General features: G+C 33.6%; 2 protein-coding genes across 4 annotated transcripts; one reads left to right on the forward strand and one right to left on the reverse strand.

The window, feature by feature from the left end:
* Positions 1-2,603: 2,603 nt before the first annotated feature.
* LOC100776203 (cilia- and flagella-associated protein 20) lies at positions 2,604-4,038 on the forward strand. Its single transcript, XM_014766316.3, has 3 exons — positions 2,604-2,731; positions 3,539-3,775; positions 3,910-4,038. Exons 1-3 carry the CDS (start codon positions 2,684-2,686, stop codon positions 3,916-3,918), a joined length of 294 nt encoding a protein of 97 aa, XP_014621802.1. The 5' UTR covers positions 2,604-2,683; the 3' UTR covers positions 3,919-4,038.
* Positions 4,039-11,752: 7,714 nt separating this feature from the next.
* Positions 11,753-17,829, reverse strand: LOC100777280 (putative disease resistance RPP13-like protein 1). 3 transcript variants are annotated; one of them, XM_006594302.3, is made up of 4 exons: positions 14,012-17,829; positions 13,665-13,736; positions 12,471-12,840; positions 11,753-12,009 (listed from the first exon to the last, which is right to left on the reverse strand). In XM_006594302.3, exon 1 carries the CDS (start codon positions 17,777-17,779, stop codon positions 14,081-14,083), a length of 3,699 nt encoding a protein of 1,232 aa, XP_006594365.1. In that variant the 5' UTR covers positions 17,780-17,829; the 3' UTR covers positions 11,753-12,009; positions 12,471-12,840; positions 13,665-13,736; positions 14,012-14,080. The 3 variants fall into 3 exon arrangements, with proteins under 3 accessions (XP_006594365.1, XP_014621155.1, XP_040864160.1); XM_014765669.2 differs by having other exon boundaries at positions 12,471-12,843; XM_041008226.1 differs by lacking the exon at positions 12,471-12,840 and having other exon boundaries at positions 11,988-12,001.
* Between the last annotated feature and the right edge of the window lie 797 nt (positions 17,830-18,626).

Genomic DNA, 18,626 nt, shown 5'->3' on the forward strand with positions numbered 1-18,626 from the left:
TATCCTGTATATCCTACACTAAAAATCAATTCGAAACTAATAATAAGTATTGCATGTCAATATAGCTGTTTACCATTAACACCACCACCAATAAATAACATGATGTCCACGTGTTGTTTTCATCATAAATCGTGTTCATCATGCAGCACCGAATCCATAGTACTTAAGCCACTGACCAAAACACAAGTTTAACATACATTTCCCAAACCATGCATGACTTAGACCATTAAAATTAAATAAGCCTTGCTGCTCAAAACATCACAAGTTTAACATATACGAGATCATTATGTGTGCACCAAAATTCATTAATTCTCAGTGAATTTAATGCTCCATATTCCAATGATGCTTGCAAGCTTGCTTCTCTCAAAACCACATAAACTATCCTTCTCCAAAATCCTCTGATGACTATATGTTTTGTGCCATGTGTCTGTACGTGTGAAATTCATATTTACTCCGGAACACATGCCATTACGTACCCTCCATAGAAACACCAATGAAACAGTAGTAAAATCGCTGTCATCCCCTCTTAACCGAATCAAAGCCACCAGGTCTTCAAAAATCCAGTCTCGCAGAAATAAGTAACACCTCCATATATATATAACAGCCACAAAAAAGAACAGATTAGTTATACATGGAGAAAGCATCTTGCTGGGTTGGTAGAACACTGCATAAAGGAATAATTAAAACCACGACCAAGTAGTAAAGATAAATCCTGTACAAGCTTGCTTCTCTGAAAATCCTGATTTTTGAAGATAGTTGGCATTCCTGATGTTCCACACACCTCGTGACTGCACACCACAAAATCGTCCACTACTCACTACTAGAATTGTCTCTTAGGTGCGAATTTCCTGCGGTTTTTGATCTGTAGCCAATTACTTTGTAGATAACTTTTTCATGTGAATCTAAAATATGCAAGAAATTTCATGCGAAAAAATCTGCAAAAAAAAAAATAGGAAACCTCTTGTGGATTTTTTTATTCGCAAGTATGTTTTCTGCGAGTTTTAAATTCGCAAGAAAGTCCGCATGAAATTCCTGCGAATTTTGTTTTTACAGGAAAATTACATGAACTTCTTTTGTTTACATATAGTTTAACAAATACAGTTTCATTGACCATGGTCCTTGAATATATATCATACATGTACAAGACATTCACATAATCACATACCAAAACTGTAATCCCCGTTGTATTCACCGGCACCACTAATTCGGCCAACAAAACTCCTGATGAGGAAAAAAATAATTATCAAAATATATGAACAATGGATAAATAAAAATAAAATGATAAATGGAAAGAGAGAACCCACTAGATTGGCGAAACTGATACCGGTGGAGAGTGCAGTCTAAGTAGCATGTCTCTTTGAATAGAGAATCCACCATGTGTACTTGTGTCTGATGGAGTGAGTATGTTACTAATTAAAGGAGTAAGTTGTAGATCAGCAAGGTATCTGTCTTCCACTTCTTCTTCCATACTATAAGATCATCTTGCTGCAAGATCCAAAGAAATAACCAGTTCTAATAAGATCACGTTACCCATGTTTTCATGTCGTACACAAGGTGAATTTTCATTTCATTCTTCAAGATTAAACTCTATGGCATACTAATTTTCAAACCTGCAATGATGGAGGCTTCTGAGTCTTTTGTTAGGTGGATGCTTAGTTATATTGATACCAGTCATTAAAGTCGTTACATGTTAAAATGGCATCATCCATAAATTACGGAGGCAAGTTTTATCAACTTCATTTTCCAATAATAAATAAGAAAAGAGAACATAATAATTACTTTCCTACTCTATAATTGCCTATTGATTTATGGCTTTATGGTGTTACCTCACATCTTACTCCAAATCAAATTTGAAGTATCCAAGTGAAACTGAGTGCTTGCTAGATCAACCTTTCATATAATATAATTATATATACTAATCAAATACACATGTTATATAAAATCCAAGTGACAGGTGCTTTACCAAATGGATGCCAAAACTTTTGCGTTTCATCACCTTCACCATTTTCCAAGCTAGTGTCCTAAATATAAGCAACGCATTTGTATGGAATTAAAATTCAATAGTAGATATTAATAATAGATTTTTTCTTTCTGTGGCATTGATAATAGAATGTAAAACAGAATATGAAAAAAGAGAAGCATGAAGAAAATGGCTGAGCCATAGTCCTTTAACAAATATTAATCAATTTATGGTAACTTTAGCTGCTGTTGTTTGGTACAAGGCAACTAGAGAGTGAAATATTTCCAATAACAAGATTGTATTTTTAAAGCTGTAAAGATATTGTGGAGAATTGGCACCTGATGAAAAAGTAGACATATGGGAATTGGTGCATACAATTTTGAACTTGTAATTCATCTTATTGATTTATTGACCCATACATCTTTGTCTTCGTCATATTTGTGATTTGCTTGATGATAGTAACAATCTTTTTCAATTTTAAGGTAAATATTTTGTGACTAATTTTGTCTGGGACTTTGTTTATAGTTGTCGATGGCCACATTAAACGACTACAGGATGAAGACATACAATCCAATGTACTAGAAATAATTGGATCAAATATTCAGTCCACATACATTACGTGCCCAGCTGACCCAGCGGCAACGCTTGGTATAAAGCTTCCATTTTTGGTTATTATTGTCAAGAATCTAAAGAAGTATTTCACATTTGAGATTCAAGTTTTGGATGATAAGAATGTCAGACGACGATTTCGAGCTTCAAATTTTCAAGTGTGTAAGTCTGCCCATGTTTGTGTGTCTGATTATTATGAACACAACTTCAGATGTTTAGTTTCTTCTGGGGTTTTTTTTTGCACGAGTGCTTGCTTCTACCCAATATAGAGAGCTTTGATTTTCTGAATAGTAACATTGTGGCATGATTCTTTATTTTTAGGTCATTGTATTTTATAATTAATAAGCCTTAGAGATGGAATCCACAATTTGAAACTGTGTATCTTCTCATCTATTTCTTTTTCTGAAGGTCTATGTTAATGTAAATTGGCAAATTTCATTTTCTGTATTTGCAGAATTGCTTTGAAATCAAGTGACATCAGTTGTAGTATTTCTGTTAGGTGATCTTACAGATTATTTGTTTTAAAATTTGACTTGTTTAATCTGGTACAAGGTGTACATTGCCCATGAGAATTGTGTGGGGAGCATGATAGACAGGAATTAGAATTTTCTTATTTATTCTGCATACTTTGAAATGAAAGACAGGAAATAAAAAAAAATATTATTTTAGGGACTAAAGTGATTTGAATGATTGAATGACTGGAACTCTATTGCTTGATTTGTTTCATACACTCTTTCACTTTTAAATCACCAAAAGACCGGGGGTATATTAGTGGTAAAATAGTTCTTATTGTCAAGCAATGTCATTTTTGAGGTATACTGTGGCGTTTGTGAAAGGAAAAAAAGGAAAGAAATACTGTGACATTTTTGCTTAAAACAAAATCTTAATATTTTTTCAGAAATATAGTGATGTCATTTCTATCTGAAATACTGTTCATATGCATTACAACTTATTTTGTTGTCATTGTAGGCTGTCACTCGAGTAAAGCCCTACATTTGCACTATGCCACTGAGAATGGATGAGGGATGGAATCAAATCCAGTTTAACCTGGTTGATTTCACCAAGAGAGCTTATGGTACTAATTATGTGGAGACATTGCGAGTACAGGTCCATGCAAACTGTCGCCTGAGAAGGATATACTTCTCTGATCGCCTGTACTCTGAGGAGGAACTCCCACCTGAGTTTAAATTGTACCTTCCGATGCAGGTTAGAGATGCCTGCATATGGACAATTAGTTCTTTCATATTTTTTTTTCTTTTCTTGTCTTGTGCACGTCAAGTCTCGTCTTGTTTTACTTTGTTTTCTGGATAAAGTCTCACCTTGTGCTTTTCATCATGCAGAAATCATGAAAATGTTGTGGGAGGAAGGAATTGGGTCCACGAGAGTTGGATGTTTTTATTTATATATGTACTACGTATAGTTCTGCCTGTTGGCTTCTTTATCTATGTTATGCCTGAACTAATAAGAACTTTTGCAACTGTTCATTCTAGTCACATTCAGCTGTGTGATGTTTGTTGGAAGAAAAAGAAGATTTTATTTCATTTGGCACACAAAATATAAGAGTATGATCCCCTATTTATACTAAAATAGAGTGACCACTCACATAATTTGCTTATTCAAGAATACTAAATGCTCACATAATTGCTTATTCAAGACTTTGTAACTCACAACCTTACAACTTTCATCTTCCACAATTTAAGGCTCATAAAACTTGTTATTATTATTTTTCTAATTAATATCTAGCATCCTCCCTTAATTGGAAAATTCTTCTACACACCAAGTCTTGCTCGCAATCTTCGAAAATCTTCAAATTTGAGAGGCTTGGTGAAAATATCCGCAACTTGATCTTGAGTTTTCACATGAGTCAATTCTACTTCTTTCTTGGTAATGCACTCTCTAATGAAATGATACCTTGTATCTATATGCTTACTTCGTTCATGGAACACCGGATTCTTGGCAAGCTCTTGTGCAGATCTATTATCAACATAGATCTTTGTGCTTTCCTTTTGCAACAACTGAAGTTCCTCCAACAATCTTCTTAGCCAAATGGCATGACATGTGCAAGAAGTTGCAGCTACATACTCGACTTCACAAGTAGAAAGTGTCACAATGCCTTGCTTCTTAGAACTCCATGTAAAAACACAATCACCCATAAAAAATACAAATCCGGTAGTACTTTTTCTATCATCAACATCTCCGGCAAAATCACTATCACAAAATCCCACAAGCTTATAGTTATTGGAGGGAGAATAAAACAATCCAAAATCAATTGTACCTTTCAAGTAACGAAGAATTCTTTTTGCGGCTTTTAGATGAGGAGAGGTAGGAGCCTCCATAAAGCGACACACAACTCCCACCGCATATAGAATATCGGGCCTTGTATTGGTTAGATACCTTAAACTCCCCACAAGACTCTTGAAGATCGTGGAGTCTACCTTCTCTCCTTCATCAAACTTTGATAACTTCAAGCCACCTTCCATAGGTGTGTTCACGGGATTGCAATCAAGCATATTAAATTTCTTCAACACTTCTTTTGTGTACCTTTCTTGTGAGACAAAGATACCATTCTCCGTTTGCTTCACTTCCATTCCCAAGTAATATGACATGAGTCCCATATCTGTCATATCAAATTCACGAGACATGGACTCCTTGAAGTCTTCAAACAAATTTGGGTTATTGCCGGTAAAGATAAGATCATCCACATAAAGACAAATAAATAAGACATCACCATTATTAAAAGTTTTAACATAAAGAGCATACTCATTTTGACAACGAACAAACCCATTGTCTTGGAAGTACTTGTCAATGCGAGTATTCCATGCCCTCGGTGCTTGCTTTAGACCATACAACGCCTTGTTCAATTTCAAGACTTTTCTTTCTTGACCTTCGATGACAAAACCCATTGGTTGTTCAACATAGACATCTTCTTCAAGATAGCCATTTAGAAATGCCAATTTTACATCAAGCTGAAAAATTTTCCACTTCATTTGAGCTGCCAAGGAAATAAGAAGACGAATGGTTTCCATGCGGGCAACCGATGCAAACACTTCATCATAATCAACTCCATATTGTTGCTTATAACCTTTAGCTACAAGTCTTGCTTTGTGTCTCTCAACCTCTCCTTTTGCATTCTTCTTGATTTTGAACACCCATTTGACTCAAATTGCTTCATGACCTTTGGGAAGGCTTGATAACTCCCATGTGTTGTTCTTCTCAATGGCTTTGATTTCTTCTTCCATGGCTTGTCTCCACCTTTTGTCTTTCATTGCTTCATCAAAGTTTAAGGGTTCATTGTCAACAAAAAGACAAAACAAATCATTTATAACTTCAGTTTCATCATATAATTCTTGAATATTTCTCATTCTTCTTGGCCTTTCACTTGAACTCCCTTCGAAAGATGATGAGGCTTCATTGGTTGAAGGAGTTGGTGAAAGTGATGGAGTTGAATCATTTGGAGTCAAGGCTTCTTCATCTATTTCTTCAAAGTACGGGAAAAAATCATAAGTGTCTTCTTTCTCCTCCCAATTCCATGTGCCTTCTTCATAGAACTCGACATCTCGGCTCACAATTGTCTTTCCATTGTTTGGATTGTACAATTTGTAGCCTTTTGAGCTTGCATCATAGCCAATGAACACATGTTTCTCACTCCGATCATCAAGCTTGAATCTTCCTTGGTCGGGTACATGAGCATATGCAATGCTCCCAAATACTCTCAAGTGATCAACTCTTGGCTTCACTCCACTCCATGCTTCTTGTGGTGTTTGATCTTTGACATTCTTTGTTGGGGAGCGATTGGACAAATAAACGGCACATGCAACAGCTTCGGCCCAAAATTCCTTTGGCATATTTTTAGCCTTCAACATACATCTAGTCATATTAAGAATAGTTCTATTTTTTCTCTCCGCTACCCCATTTTGTTGTGGAGATCTAGGAACCGTTAGAGGGCGACGAATCCCATATTTTTCACAAAATTCATTAAATTCTTTTGATGTGAATTCGCCACCTCTATCGGATCTTAGAGCTTTGATTACATAACCACTCTCCTTTTCCACAAGAGCTTTAAAATTTTTAAAAGCTACAAATGCCTCAGATTTTTGCTTTAGAAAATAAACCCAAGTTTTTCTACTATAATCATCAATAAAAAACAAGAAATATTTATTGTTACCACATGAAGGAGGATTGATTGGGCCACACACATCGGTGTAAACAAGTTGGAGAGGCTCCTTTGCTCTTGAATTAGCTTCTTTTGGAAAACTCCTTCTTGCATGCTTTCCAAGGAGACATGCTTCACACAATTGATTAGGATGGTTGATTTGAGGCATCCCTTTCACCATCTTCTCCTCTCCTAAGGATTTTAGTGCTCCAAAATTCAAGTGCCCAAATCTCATATGCCAACACCATGATTCATCTTTTATGCTAGCCTTCAAACATTTTGCTTCATTGGTTTTAATGTTCAAAGTGAACATTCTATTTCTTGACATAAACACCTTGGCAATCAAATTAGAATTTTTATCTCGAAGCCATAAACAACAATCTTTCATATGAATTTCATACCCCTTTTCAACAAGTTATCCCAAACTCAAAATATTGCTTTTTAGTTTAGGAACATAGTAAACATCCGTGATTAATTTGTGAGTACCATCTTTTAAAGAAATTAAAATGGTACCTTTTCCTTGGATTTGCACCTTGGAAGAATCTCCAAAAAAAACATTTCCTTTCACCTTCTCATCAAGTTCCACAAATTTCTCTTTGCATCCACACATGTGATTGCTTGCTCCATTGTCAAGATACCATAAGCATTTGTCTTCCTTCTCACCATTATTAAGTGATAGTAGTAGTGTTGACTCTTCAACTTCTTCTTTATCATCAACAAGATTGACCTTTTCTTCAACATTTGTTCTACACTCCCAAGAGTAATGGCCATATTTATGACAATTAAAACATTCAACATTAGATTTATCATACCTCCTTTCATATGCTTTTTCATAATTGTTTCTACCTCTTCCTCTTCCTCTTCCACGACTTCTAGTGGATTGATGGCTCCTCCATTCATTATTGTCAAAATTATCACGATCTCCTCTTCCTCCTCTTCCTTGGCCATGACCACGTCCACGACCACGTCCTCTTCCACGTCCACGTGCTTTTTGACTACTTTCTCCTCCATTTTCTTTCAAAGAAGCTTTGGCTTTGAGGACTTGCTCCAATGGCTCATCATGTCTTCTATTGAACCTTTCTTCATAGGCTTGAAGAGAACCCATCAATTGGTCTACGGTCATTGAGTCTAAATCCTTAGACTCTTCAATAGCACAAACCACATAATCAAATTTAGCGATTAAGGAGCGAAGGATCTTTTCCACCACACGAACATCTTCCATATTTTCTCCATAACGCTTCATTTGGTTTACAATAGCCAACACCTTGTTGCCAAAATCTGAGATAGAATCAGATTCCTTCATATGCAATGATTCAAACTCTCTACGTAGAGTTTGTAGGCGCACCTTTTTTACCTTATCAACACCTTCAAGGGAGGTTTTCAAAATCTCCCATGCTTCTTTGGATGTGGTTGCATTTGACACCAACTCGAACATAGCTTCATCCAAACCTTGATGAATGAAAGTAAGTGCTTGTTGATCCTTCTTCTTCGACTTCAACAAAGTCTCCTTCTCATTTGGTGACAAAATAGCCTCATTTTGAGGTTGGGCATAACCTTTCTCTACAATCTCCCATGCATCTTGAGAACCTAACAAGGCTTTCATGCGACGACACCAATTATCATAATTCTCTTTGGTAAGACGAGGGAATTGAAATATACTCAAGCCATTGCTTGCCATCTCTCAACTCACAAAGTGTTTCTCTCTCAACTCACAAAGTGTTTCTCTCTCAACACTCTAGAACTCAAGCTCTGATGCCACTTTGTTGGAAGAAGAAGAAGATTTTATTTCATTTGGCACACAAAATACAAGAGTATGATCCCCTATTTATACTAAAATAGAGTGACCACTCACATAATTTGCTTATTCAAGAATACTAAATGCTCACATAATTGCTTATTCAAGACTTTGTAATTCACAACCTTACAACTTTCATCTTCCACAATTTAAGGCTCATAAAACTTGTTATTATTATTTTTCTAATTAATATCTAACAATGTTCTGATGCTTGTCTCTGTAATATTGGATGTCAATTTTGATAGTGATTTTTGTGCTTTTACATGATTGTGTCTAACCGAAGAAAGAGGATGATAATGTTTTAAGTGCACTGCATTCATAATATATGCCTGATATCTGGTTATCTTATGAAGGCGTTTCCTTCTCCTAAGAAGAACAATGTACATAAATGTGGATATTAGGCAGTCTAAAGTTATGAGAAGATATGCTTTCATAAAAAATGAATATTTGTAAATTTTAATGTTATTTAATGTTTTTTCCACAAATTTTAGGAATTAACTGAAAAATATATATAATTAGGAGTTGGTTAAAATTTTTGGTAAATTGTAATTTTAGAAATTATTGAATGTATATGAATCTTGTAAATTATTTCAATCAAGAAAGACTTATTGATTTTTTTTATATAATCATAGGATCTAATAAAATTATTTAACTTTTTTTATTAAAAAAATATTTAACTTAAAAATGTTCAATGTGTGCCAGTGTGTGTATGTATGTTTTTATTTATTTGCCAGACATGAAAGGTGTTACCTTTTTTCTTCTCACCATTCAAGGAAAGGGTCAAAATAAAAAGAACTATACGACAAATGAAACAATGATTCTTCTAAGTTCAGTACTCAAGGCTGAAAACAAAAAAGTTTAGCACTATTAAAGTATGAATAACCACCTGTCCACCTGGTTATAAAGTTTAAGAAGCATAGGCACTTGTATAAAAATTTAAGAAATATAAAAACGGGTTACGAGAAATATCTGGATAAATATGGAAGATAATTTTGTCAATATATACACTTACTTTAGTGGCATGATGAAATACAACTTTTAAAGCTTTACAATTTCGCCTATGTTTTATGAATAATCATCTGATTAGAAAAATTAAGAAACATAAGAATAACAATTAAAAAATTTAAGAGAATTATATAACAAATTCAAGAAACAGAGAAAAAAGTTATGAGAAAAATTCAATTAAAAAGGAAGAGAATCTTGTTTTATTATTGGCATGATGAAAAACAACCACATTTACTATTACAAAAAATGTACTATTAGGTATGCAACTACATTAATGACTATGGATGGAGAACAATGACGAATGAAAGAAAAAAATGGAAAGTAAGTGACACATAAGCAATTTTGCTGATGTGGTCAAGATTAATTAGTAGAATATATATATATATATATATATATATATATATATATATATATATATATATATATATATATATGAAGAGAATTTATATATTATAAATAGATAATTTAATTCTAACTTGATAAAAATAAATATTTATAAAAAAGATAAATTTTAAGAATAAATTAGAATGGAATTAAATTCCAAGGTTTCTATTTGCAATTAGATGTCGAGTTTATATGAGAAGAATCAAATAATAAATTTCTCTTTACTAACAAATTGTTAATCTGAGTAACATGAGATTCGATATTTTCAAGTAAAGTATAAATTTAAACTTTGTGGATAAAAAAAAATATATACTCCACCAAAAGTGATCAGCTAAATTTTCTCCTATAGAAATTATTTATTGACTTATTATGTACTAATAACATATTTTAAAAAAATTATCCTTTTAGAAGTCCACTCCACAAATTGTTAATTAACAATATACCAAAAACTAGTTATCATTGACAACAATTTCTTGTAAAAAAAATTGTATACAAATTACAACCACGAAGCAAATCTGAGTTAAGAAAACAGTAAACCAAGTTGTGGAAGATCTCCTTGCACTGGTTTAAATTCTCATTCCTCTATCCATGCAGGCCAAGGTTTCCAAGTATGCAATTGAAATAATAGAACAGTAGTTTAGTACCGTGAAACTTAATAATCACTTTCCCATCAATCCCTATTAATATCGATGGATTCTTGAAAGATGGAAAGAGTTCAAGTGAAGCAACAACACACAATTTTTGAACTTGCAAAACAATAAGGACTCCACATTGGATAATGAACCATCTCCCAAGTCCAAAACAATTTGGAAGTCCAGCTCCACCAAATCTGCTGACTGATATTCTCTTGGGATTTTTTTCCTCCACCACGAAAACTTCTTCTATACCCAGCAATGAGAGGAAAATTCCAAAAGTACTCTTTTATAAGACTCATACGGATTACGAATCCATATACGGATTACAAATTTCTTAAACTTTTTTTAAAAATATTGTATGAATTAATTTAAAATTAATGATCCATGCAAAACTCAAATATGTGACTTTCGTATTATTGATACAATGCTCTAACAAATGACTTAATATACCAATTATATTATAAAATAATTAATGTCGCTATATAGAACATTAAAATTTTTAATATATATTTAATGCACATATAAGTTTATATAATAAATTTTGTAACAATTAATTTTAATTTAATAATTAATTTTTTGACATATATTTTTTATTAAACCTATGATTTTTATTAAAAATTTATATATGTAAAAAAATACAGTATTAAATCAAAATTAATTATAATAAGACCAAAAAAAGAAATCTACTTAATGTAATAATTATAAAAAAATTATAATTAAATTTATTAAAAAAACATTAAAAAAAATTTAAAATCTTTTTTAGGGGATACGGATTTATAATCTGCATGAATCATATGGGTTACAAATCCGTAAGAATCATACCAATTGTAAATTTATGTTTAATAACAAAGGTAATTTTGAAAATTTTAAAAAGACATTGGATGTAGAATCCATATTCTCTTTCCATATTCTCTTTCGATCTTAGTCCAATCACACCAATTATTTCTTTAACAACAATTAAACCATACTTATCAAGAACACAATAATTTTTTCATAAAGAATGAGGAACAAAACTCAGCAGTGAAATATGTTGTCCAATAAAATCTAAGTTTAGAAAATAATTGTTTAATAACCGAATAAAATCCCTTAGAGAAGTTTCATGATTATTGATTTTAGAAGAAATCAAATTTGAAATTTTAGATACGTACTTGCATGGTAGCCTCCGGAATAGATAATTTAGTAAATTCTAGATAAAATCTATGTTCATCATCTTGTTAGAAATTTAGCTGTACATTCTTTATAACACACAAAAATGACAGATATTCGTTCATGTGTTTGCACACATAAAACCAAAGTCTAAAACAAACTACAATAACCATCTTCCAAGCTATCAAGTAGAACCTCTGCATCATTGAAGGACTTTCAAAGTCTCTTTAGCTAGGAAGTTGGTCATCCCTAAATCAGATTTGTATCTTTTCCATGGCCAAAGCCATTTGAATTTCATGACCTTCACCATTTTCCTGGTGTCCTGATTGTAAGCAAACATGAACAATGAATAAACAGCATATTTAGATAGAATTCAACTACAAGCTGGAGCATAACGATATTAGAAATTGTTGCACGCATGTAAAAAGGAATAGACAAAAAAGTGCTGGTAATTTTGTGAAAGAATGTGGATGCAGAAACAATTAAAAGTAAATCATATTGTGTTATTCTATTAATGCTTGAGATATAACATCTATTGGACTTCAGAGATAATTACTCAAATTCATCTCATCTCTGTAAGTTGAGGCATCCTCGTCTGACGAACAATAATCAAATTAGGTGTCTCTTATGCTACTTTTGTTTTCTAACAAGAGAATAAAAAAGTGAAACATTTCCACCAAACAAAATTGTAGTCTAAGGAATAGTAGTTGGCTCAGTATTTGAAAATTTCCAAGGCAAAGTATTGGATTTGAAATAAGCAACTCTATGTTATATGGTAGGTACCTGATCGAAAACTAGCTAGACAAAAATCAGAATGGGCACATTCAGACTTTTAGTTCGTGTGCATGCTATTATCATCATCATTCTGGTTGCCTAGCAGTAATCTTCGCCTTTTGTCTTCTCACAACATTATTTGAGCAAGAAGCTATTGCTTCAATTGCGGTCAGAATTTTCTATCTTGTAGCACTAGAGATGGAACAGGCAGTGCATACCGTTGGGTAATCAATTTAAATTATCCAAATTATCAACATGACACCACTCTAGCTTGGGTGCAGATTGATAATCCACCTCTGGTGAATGAAGCCAATTTGGAACACTCCACAATGTGAGAAAATGATGAAGCCCTTTTTTGGCCAAACTCATTTTAAGATTCCTACTGTTGATAAAAAAGAGAGTATTAAGTTTCGGCAAGAAACACGGTAGAAAGATCCTTAAACAAGGGAACAAAACAGCAAGTTAGTTTCATTAAACAATGAACTTTCCCTGCTAAGTGCTCTTTTTTTTTAAAAAAAAACAAATATAATATTATTATGCATATAAACAGACCCAACAAAAGTTGTGTGAGGTACTGAGAGATAATACAAAGACAGTTCAAATATCCACCCTAATACAAAGTATGCTTCCAGTGCTTATTTGTGTCCTCTACTATAATGCAAAATTCAAATAACAGGAAAAGCATAATAACACTGTACCCCTGATAGACATCTAATTAAACATGTAAAAACACACTTTGTATCCTTTGATTGCAAAAAGCCAACACTCCTGCCACCCATTAAATTTGTATTGTCCACGTGCCCACCAGATGCAAAAAGTTGCCATTTAGCCGACACAACACAAGCATGTGCTACTGCTACCAAGAAAGACTAACATTAAGAGGCTACCAGACTCTGGTCTTAACTTTTGATTTTCAGAAGTTTCTTCCTAAATTTCCTTCAGAAAATAGTGTTTTGGAATTCAAGAAACGTTTGAAAACAGAAAGCTAAAACAACATGTTAAACAAAAAGAAAGGTACATGAAATAGTAGCTTAAGATTTAAGAACATATTAAGCAAGAAAAGTTGAGAAGAGACATAGAAGGAAACACAACCCACACCATAGGAAGCTATGAAAGAACAAGCCTAACACAAAATAATGTAAAGAAGTATGAGGTAAGAAGAAAGAACATAGAATGAAATTAAAGCAAGAAACACGAAACCACCTTAACACTCGATGACAGAGTACTCTTTGCAGAATGGATGCCAGAACTTTTGCACTTGCCATCACCATTTTCCTAGTGTTCCAAATATAAGCAATGTGTTTGATTGGGTTAAATTTCAATTGTGGATATTGATAATAGAAATTATTATATGTAACAAAGAATTAAAAAAAACTGTGATGCATGAAGAAAGTGGCTGTGCCATCCTGGTTTAACAAAATATTAATCAATTTAACTGTAACTTGTATTGCTGTTGTTTTGCAAATTCTAACTAGAGAGTGAAATATTTCCTGTTTCCAATACTCAGATTGTATTTTAAAAGCTGCAATGATTTTGTGGAGAATTGGCACCTGATAGAAAGGGAGACATATAAGAATCAGAGCATGTGTAATTTGGAGCTTGTGCCTCATCTTATTGTTTTACCAAAGCCTTATGTTTTTTATGTGAGCAATCTTTCCCCAGTCTTCACCTTCTGGTTGTTGGCAACGCTGTTTGAGCAACGGACAGCCAAAAATTTCAAGAGTTGAAATGGATTTGGGCAGACCTTCCTCTGGTAAGCATTGGAGGCTGCCACAGTAATAAAGAAGCAATATCTCGAGAAAGGAGAGGTGGCAAAGACCCTTGTAGTCCAATTTTTTAAGATTTGGACAATTATAGATCCACAGAGAAGTGAGAGAGGGTGGAAGCAATCCTTCATCAGGAAAAGACTCTACATCCACTTTTCGAATAGACAAGGTTTCTAGAGAGGTGTTGGCTCCCAAAGCCCCTTCAAGTGAAGCAATAAGTTTGGAGCAATTTGAGAGATCCATCTTTTTTAGATTTGATGGAAAACCTCCATCAGAGAACGACTCCACTTGTGGACAATCAAGTATTGATATGCTAGTAAGAGATGGAAGAAGGAAATGCATGCGTTCTGGCAATGATTTCATGCTCTCCAACCCTTCAATACTAAATCTCTCTAGCCAAGGTGCAGATAATCCTTCTCTAGGAAATGACTCAAATTGAGGGCACCCACTAATTTTCAGATCCTTGAGATGATTATGAGGCTGCCCCTGTGAAATTGTTTTTAGATTACAACACCTAAGATCAAGCGAACTGAGTTTTGGGAAGAAATCCAGTGGAAAAGTTATTAGAGAGTCACAGCCACCACTGATCTTCAATGTTACAAGGAAATCATAGCAATGACTCGTGGGAATTTTCATATTTGGGCAATAATAAATGTGCAAGAATTCAAGAGAAGTATCAGATATGATGTGCCCAATCTTTTCGAGTGAAGATGCTTCTATGTTGTGTCCTGTAATTGTCAGCCATTTCAAAGTACTTGGATGATAATCAAATTGCACATTGCCACAGTCCCGGAGTTCTAATTCACGGATTTGTAGAGCCCTGGGAGCAGAAGCCACGAGTTTTTTGCAGTCACATATAACTAGATTCTTTAAATGAAGAAGTTGTTCTGGTAGATTCCCTTTCAATTTGGGACATTGCTCTATAGAAAGATGTTGAAGACGTGGAAAAGCACCTGTGACAGAGTTACATTCCCATTCTTCCCATTCCTCCATATCAGAGAAGTGCAATGTTTCCAAGGATTTAAATGAAGAAGAGCTACTCCCATAAAAATCAGCATTAATACCCACTATCCCATCCAGCCCTGCAACTGTCAGGTGTTTGAGAGATGGCAAAAGTCCAAGGGGAGGCAAACATGAGCAATATTTACAGCAATCTAACTTTAAGGACAGCACATTCAATGATGAATTATCAAATAACCATCTGGGAAATTGTGTACCACCATAGTTCCTGATTGACAACTTCTCCAAGTGTTTGTAAGGTTGTAGATTCTCAAGTACTTCCCTTTCTTTCCTTGAATCTTCTGGGTTCCAGTTCCAATTCCATTCAAACTCAAGCTCCACAATGTGTATTTTATTTTTCATATTCACTGCTAATGCATCAGAGGGATTCACAATATTCTGCAACTCCCCAATTGATAAACTTCCATGAAGATTGAGCTCTCCTAGCATCTGAATACTGAACTCGCTACTATTGCCAACATCAAACCAACTCATCCATACATGAAGATTCTTCAGTTTTCCCAAATGCATTGGCACCTTTCTCACTTTAGTTCCTATAAATTCAAGGTGACGCAAATTGATGAGTTTGTGCAAATTATATGGAAGCTCCTCCAAATTGCGACAAAATCCCACCTTCAGTATTTGCAGGTTATAGAGAGAACATATTGAATCAGGTAGTTTTTTTATGCGGGTACCAGAGAGGTCTAATGAACGAAGATGTTTAAGATCATCTACAGAATCAGGCACATCTGTAAGGCCAGAACAATAAGACAAAGATAAGACGTGTAAGAACTTAAACCTAGAGAACTCATGTATAGACATGTTGCAATGCCAACCACAAAGAAAATTCATTCCCCCACTTGTTGGCATAAATGTACGTAACCTTTTAGTATCATATGAAGCCCCAAATCCATCAAAATATTGAACATGATTGATTGCAACTGAAAAATGACGGGTTGTTTTTGGTGTACTTTTTGCTCTATCAACTCCCAACCTGAAACAGATGTCCCCACAAACATATTTTGCCAAATCATTGAGAAGGTCATGCATGACAAAACATGTTGGAAATCTGCTTGATTGTTGAAAGAAGGACCTTGACAGCAGATCATCAAAGTACTGTTCACCAACTTCTTCTGGACTCTGACTCTGGTTAAGGCAGTGAAGAAAATTTTCAGCCATCCACAACAGAATTAAATGCTCCTTGTCAAACTTATAATCTTTGGGGAATAAGGAACAATAAGCAAAGCATCTCTTGAGATGTGAAGGAAGGTGGTTATAGCTCAATAACAAAGCAGGAATAATTTCACTATCTTCTTTTGGTAAGTCCCATATTTTGCTCGTTAATACACTTCCCCATTCCGAAACAGACGACTTTGTGTGTAAAAGACTTCCAATTGTTTTCAAGGCTAGAGGCAATCCTTTACACTTTTCAACTATCTTTATACCAATCTCCTTCAACTCAGGATTTAACAGACTATTATCATCTTGGAATGCATGTTTACCAAAAACTTGCCAACAGTGATCTTCTTGTAACTGGTTTAGGTGATGTACTTTATTTGACCGCATAATGGAAGCAACTTTCTTACTGCGTGTAGTGACAAGAATTCTACTTCCCTGAGCTCCATATTTAAGCGGAGTTTGCACGGCTTCCCAGTTCTCTCGATTTTCATTCCAAATGTCGTCTAAAACAAGAAGAAATCTCTTTCCTGCCAATTTATCTTTCAACCTTCCCTGAACCATTTCTAGGTCTCTACTATCATCAGTTGATTTAGTGATTGCCTCAAGAATTGTTCTTGTTACCTTGAAGACATCAAGTTCATCTGAAACACATACCCAAGCTTGGATACTAAATTGATCCTCCATCTTTGGGTCATTAAATACATGTTGGGCAAGGGTGGTCTTACCCAACCCGCCCATACCCACAATAGAAAGTATTGATAGCTGATTACAATTCTCATTGTCAGATATCAGCCAATTAATAACCATTTCTCTGTCATCATCTCTACCATATATAACACTTTCACTCAGTAAAGATGTTGATGGCAATTTGTGTGGCATTTTCCTACCTGATCCAACCCCACCACCACTACCTTCTTTTAATCCTAAATCACCCTTTTGGCTTGAGAGATATTCTAGTTTTTGAAGGACTTCTCTCATCCTTGACTCAATTTTCCCTTTATTTAATGAACTGAAACACGCGTTGAAGAGATTTGGTACCTTGCAAGTACAGGTTAGAGATTGAGATTCCAATTCAGTTTCCACTTCAAATTTGGAGAGTTCATAGTCTATTTCATCCAAAACATCCTCTGCGTCAAGCACAACATCTTTGACATCAACGAGCCATGCTCTCACACGAGGATCTCTGAACTGCTTTTGTTCTGCATCAGCAGCCAGAGCATCAATGGAGAGCAGCTTGACATTCAAATTGCTCAGCAGCATCTCATCCAATTTTCTTCCATGAAAGAAGTTCAGAACTTGACGTGAAGCAAGCTTGTCAAATACAACCTGAAGGAAAGCAGAAAGAAGAGCACCACCAACTAATGTTTCTGCCATGCTAAGAAAAGGAGTGGAATGGATGAATGGAAATGACTAATAATTTCAAGTGCAGCAGCTTATGCCATTCACTCCTTCCTGATAAATCAACTTTTATATATTTTTTTAATATTTTGTTTTTATTTATTATTAGACCTTTGAAAAAGATTCCTAAATGAAACAAATTTATGAAGAAACAAATATAAAATTCATAAATTTATCGATGGCTAAAAAAATAATCAAAGACAAAAAATAAAATTATTATTGTATTAGAAACTAAATGTAAATAATTTTTTTATGGAAAAACAAACCCAAAATTTGAGTATATATTAAAAATAAAAACATATATTACCTTCTTAATTAATATAAGTTAAATAAGAGTATAATTCCTATGCAATGATATTTAATTTTACTTTAGTTTAAAAAAAAGTCTCACAATGCATAAAATGCTTATTAGTAATTGAATTGATATAAATAATTAACAATGATAAATGAAATTGGACTCTTATTCAATTAATAGTATTGTTATTAATTAATTAAATAATAGTCTAATTCAATTGTTTGGATACCTGTATCTGAAAATTGATTTTCACATTCAATATTGTTTGAAAACTTATTTTCAAAATCAATAACTTATTTTTAAAATCAATTTTGAATGTGTAAATTACTAAAATGGATATTAATTGTTTGGAAAAATATTTTGTATTAAACATATTTTAAATAGTTAAAAATAAAACATAATTGGGGATATTTTGTATTAGATACATAAAAATTGAACACTAAATATATATATATATATATATATATATATATATTAATAATTTTAAAATAAATAATTAAATTTATATCATATTTTTTCACAATAAAA

This window comes from Glycine max, chromosome 13 (assembly GCF_000004515.6).
Source record: "Glycine max cultivar Williams 82 chromosome 13, Glycine_max_v4.0, whole genome shotgun sequence".
NCBI classification, from domain to species: domain Eukaryota; kingdom Viridiplantae; phylum Streptophyta; class Magnoliopsida; order Fabales; family Fabaceae; genus Glycine; species Glycine max.

Coding starts and splice junctions, on each gene's coding strand:
- LOC100776203 (XM_014766316.3), top strand. CDS start 2,684: ATGATAAGAATGTCAGACGACGATTTCGAGCTTCAAATTTTCAAGTGT. Junction 2,732..3,538: donor AGCTTCAAATTTTCAAGTGT/GTAAGTCTGCCC, acceptor TTGTCATTGTAG/GCTGTCACTCGAGTAAAGCC.
- LOC100777280 (XM_006594302.3), bottom strand. CDS start 17,779: ATGGCAGAAACATTAGTTGGTGGTGCTCTTCTTTCTGCTTTCCTTCAG.